This window comes from Papio anubis, chromosome 4, assembly GCF_008728515.1.
Source record: "Papio anubis isolate 15944 chromosome 4, Panubis1.0, whole genome shotgun sequence".
Classification (NCBI taxonomy): Eukaryota; Metazoa; Chordata; class Mammalia; order Primates; family Cercopithecidae; genus Papio; species Papio anubis.
In genome coordinates, this window is record NC_044979.1 from 20,251,737 (window position 1) to 20,256,613 (window position 4,877).

At 44.5% G+C, this 4,877-nt stretch overlaps 1 protein-coding gene across 1 annotated transcript; it reads left to right on the forward strand.

Annotated features, from left to right (window-relative positions):
* Positions 1 to 1,403: 1,403 nt before the first annotated feature.
* Positions 1,404 to 4,067, forward strand: LOC101007176 (prothymosin alpha-like). The gene is made up of 2 exons (XM_009203939.3): positions 1,404 to 1,485; positions 3,119 to 4,067. Exons 1-2 carry the CDS (start codon positions 1,404 to 1,406, stop codon positions 3,562 to 3,564), a joined length of 528 nt encoding a protein of 175 aa, XP_009202203.2. The 3' UTR covers positions 3,565 to 4,067.
* Positions 4,068 to 4,877: the final 810 nt, after the last annotated feature.

The window sequence follows — 4,877 nt, forward strand, 5'->3', positions numbered from 1 at the left end:
AGGGCTATATAGAGACAAAGGCAATTGATAAAATTCTACTTGGAAAGTCACAAAACATGAGAGACCATTTATTTGTATGTTGGTTTGGGGGCAATATGATGGGTAGGGTATATTTCTCTAAAGTACCCAGTATAAATCTGCAAACTAGAAAAGAAGGAAGCAAACCTGGGAGAAGATCACTAGCAAAAATCCAGCTTGCTCACAGAAAAAAAGGGGCTCATTTATAGCTATAGGAGTGAGAGGGAAGAGTCACCATAAAGGACCAAGTCCATATGGAGGCTGTTGAGAGACAATTCTCCAAGAATTTCTTGCATTTCTGCACATGTTGCAACCAGGGCACTGACTACCTTTTATTCTAATCTATCTTTAGAGGACATTTATATAGCAAACTGTCTTGAAGGATAGAGATAGCATCTCCCTTCATAGCAAAAGAGCAAGTTTGCTTACTATCCAGTGTTGTAAAATCATCTTTCCTTCTAGGGCTAAGGGGAAGTGTGCCACAACCCATTATAATGGGATTATTTTCCAAGCTCAGGGTGCTTTTCCTGTAACAGAACTCACTGCCTGTGCAGACATCAACTGTCCCTTGTGTCACCCTGTGGAAACTGGGGCTTGGGGAACCGGTGCCGAAATGCTGTTACTTTGGCTATTGCTATTGTTGTGAGTAATAAACAATCCTTTATTTCTGACCCAGATGTCTCATGTCTTCTACCAGCATCCATGAAACTACAGCAGGCTGACTAGATAGCCAGCCTTCAGGGTAAGCTATTAGATCCTTAAGGTTCTAATAGGACCTAGCCCAGGTATTAAGGTTACGTAGTCTTTTGCGCTATGATAACAGAATATCTGAGACTGGGCAACTTATAATACACAGAAATTTATTGGCTCACAGTTTTGGAGGCTGGAAAGTTCAATATCAAGGGGCAGGCATCTGGTGAGAGCCTTCTTGCTTCGTCATCATAAGGCAAAAGGAAAGAGGGGAAGAGGGGGAAGAAAGTGGACTAAACTTGCCCTTTTATAATGAGCACACTCCTGCCATAACAAGCCCATTCTTGAGATAATGGCATTAATCCATTCAGGAAGGCAGAACCTTCATGGCCTAATCACTTCTTAAAGGTCCTACTTCTTCAGGAGGCTGAGGCAGGAGGATCTCTTGAGCTTATGTTGAGGCTGCAGTGAACCATGATTGTGCTACTGCGCTCTAGCCAGGATGACATAGTGAGACCCTGTGTCTAAAAAAAATTAAAATTAAAATTAAAAAACTAAAAATAAGATCCCACCTCTTGATATTGTTGCAATGGTAATTAAATTTCAACATGAGTTTTGGAGGTGACAGACATTCAGACCATAGCACATGGGCACCTGGTCCAGGGGAATTTACGTGGGAGGCAGATATGCCAGACATGGTGCTAGAGGATTTTGGAGATTTTATTAATAGCCAGTCAAGAAGAGCAATTCTTGAGCCCTATCCTTTACGAGGGGAACGTAAGACTCCAGGCAAGTTGCTGACTGGGAGTTGGCAGCTGTATATTGTTTTGTGGTAGCGCGGTGAGAAACCTCAGGTACACAAGAGATTCGGGTAGAAGAGATCATATAGCTTTGCAGGCTTCCCCTGGAGAATTCATAGTTACTGCTGTCCTTACACTGCCACAGAAATTCTTGGCATTTCAGTCTGTGAGCAGGTCAGCAGTGTTCAAATTCTTCTGATTTGTAGCTATAGACTCCAGGTGCACTCTACATGGTTTCCAAGGAGAAGAGTGAAACACGTTGTAGATGGCTGAGTGCTCATTTAGAATAGCAAATATGGGGCAAGAACTGACAGATTACATCATATAGCAGGAGGCAACAAACTTTTATAAAGGGCCAGATAGTAAATATTTTAGCCTTTGTGGGCCTTACAATCTCTGTTGCATGTATAGAAAACTCTCCTCCTGTAGAACAAAAACAGCCACAGATGAAACCAATGAGCATGGCTGCACTCCAATAAAACTTTATTTACAGAAACAGAGGGCATGCTGGGTTTAGATGGTAGGTGGTAGTTAGCACTAGAGGATTGTTTTATATTTAGGCTGGCTTTTTGAATGTGTGGCCAGTCACACAGGGCCATGAGCTCAGAAGGTCCCTGCACTTGCTTTGATGTTCTTCTGTCAGTGTCAAAATTCTTAATAATTTTCAAACAAAGGCTGGGCAGGTTGGTTCACACCTGAAATCCCAGCACTTTGGGAGGCTGAGGCAGGAGAATTGCTTGAGCTCAGGTGTTTGAGACCAGCCTGGGCAACGTGGCAAAACCTCGTCTCTACAAAAAATACAAAAATTAGCTGGGCATAGCGGTGTGTGACTGTAGTTCCAGCACCCTGGGAGGCTGAAGTGGAAGGATGGCTTGAGCCTGGGAGGTGGAGGCTACAGTGAGCTGTGATTGCGCCACTGCACTCTTGCCTGGGTGACAAAGTGAAATCCTGTCTCAAACATTTTTTTTCAAAAAAGAATATTTTGGACACTCTGTTTAAAGACTCAACATGCAGTATAAATCTGTTGCTGAAATATCAAGCCTAATGCCATCATGCACTTAAAACACATTGCTTCTTGCCCTGATTCTAAGCACACATAATTTCAGTTATAATCCAGCTTTTCACACATTTCTAAGGATTCAGAATTGGACTGGGCACTGTGGGTCACCCCTGTAATCCCAGCACTTTGGGAGGCCAAGGCGGGCGGATCACCTGAGGTCAGGAGTTTGAGACCAGCCTGGACAACATGGAGAAACCCCATCTCTGGTAAAAATACAAAAATTAGCTGGGAGTGGTGGTGGGCACCTGTCATCCCAGCTATTCGGGAGTTTGAGGTAGGATAATCACTTGAACCCAGGAGATGGAGGTTGCAGTGAGCTGAGATGGTGCCACTGCACTACAGCCTGGGTGACAGAGTGAGACTCTGTATCAAAAAACAAAACAAAACAAACAAAAAACAAACAAACAAACAAAAAGAATTCAGAATTGAGGTGGTCAGAATAGCTAGTTCTTTTGCCAGTTAAATTCCTTCTTTTCCCCACTGGCTGCTCTGAAAAGCCGTCTTTGCATTGTTCCTTGTCGGGCTGGGCAGCTTTATCGCCAGAGTCCCTGAACTCTGGCTTTCTTCTTAATCCCCTGCATCGGATCACCCTCGTCCCCCCACCCCGTGTCAGAGGCAGCCGTAGACACCGGCTCTGAAATCACCACCACGGACTTACAGGAGAAGGAAGTTGTGGAACAGGCGGAAAATGGAAGAGACGCCGCTGCTATCGGGAATGCTAAGGAGGAAAACGGGGAGCAGGAGGCTGACAATGAGGTAGATGAACAAGAGGAAGAAGGTGGGGAGGAAGAGGAGGAGGAAGAAGAAGGTGACGCTGAGGAAGAGGATGGAGATGAAGACGAGGCAGCTGAGTCGGCCACGCGCCAGCGGGCAGCTGAGGATGATGAGGATGACGACGTCGATACCAAGCAGCAGAAGACCCACGGGGATGACCAGACAGCAGAAAAGGAAAAGTTAAACTACACACACACACACACACACAAAAAGCCGCCGTGACCTGTTCACCCTCCACTTCCCGTCTCAGAATCTAAACGTGGTCACCTTCGAGCAGAGAGGCCCCCCCACCGCCCGCCGCCCACCGTGGGCAGTGCCACCCGCAGACGACACACGCTCTCCACCACCCAACCCAAACCATGAGAATTTGCAACAGAGGAGGAAAAACCCAAAACTTCCGAGGCCCTGCTTTTTTTCTTAAATGTGCTTTAAAAAGGAAATTTGTTCGTATTTTTTATTTACATTTTATATTTTTGTACAGATAGTTAGGGTCAGCCATTTTTAATGATCTCGAATGACCAAACCAGCCTTCAGAGCGTTCTCTGTCCTATTCCTGACTTGACTTGTGGTGTGACCATGTTCATTATAATCTCAAAGGAGAGAGAGAGAGAGAGAAAAAAAAAAAACTTGTAAAAAAAGCAAAAACGACAACAGAAAAACAATCTTATTCCAAGAGTTATATATAAAGTTTCGGTGCCACAAAAGGAATAGCACTCAAATACAAAATTTTCTTTTTAATTCTCAGCAAGGCAAGTTATTTCTATATAGAAGGGTGTGCCCTTACAGAAGGAACAATGATGCGCGCACACTTGGACAAGGGAGAAGGGGTTCTTACCGAGGACGCACGTGGCCCCTGTTGCTGTGTCGTTCCCCTATTGGCTGGGGTTAGACGGCACAGGCTAAACTGATTCCGACTGGCTAATTTAAAGAGAATGATGGGTTGAGTGCTTTGGCGGGAGTCAGGGCAGAGCAGGTAGCAGGTAATGGGAATGAGTGAGGGTGGAGCAGGTGATTGGAATGTAGGGTGGAGCAGGTGATCAGAATGAGTCAGGGTGGAGTAGGTAATTGGAATGAGTTAGGGTGGAATAGGTAATCGGAAAAGGTTGCTTTACGAGGAAGTAGAAGGCAAAGAATTGAACATACTGACATAGTAATTATTTGAAAAGAAATTTAGAACTCATATCTAACACGAGCATTCCAGTAACTTTTTTGTGTGTGTACTTAGCTGTACCACAAGCGGTTGGTTTGTATGAGATGGTTAAAAAGGCCAAAGATAAAAGGCTTCCTTTTTTCCCTTTTTTGTCTATGAAGTTGCTGTTTTTTATTATTATTATTATTATTATTATTATTATTGGCCTGTTTGATGTAGGTATAAAACAATGTTGTCCAATGAGAAACAGGAATTTTATTTTGCTGAGTTGTTCTAACAACAACAAAAGTTATTCCTTTCCCCTCCCCTCCCCCACTCCCCTTCCCACTTCTCCTTCCCTCCCCTCCCCTTTCCCCTCCCCTCCTCCCCTCCCCTCCTCCTCTCC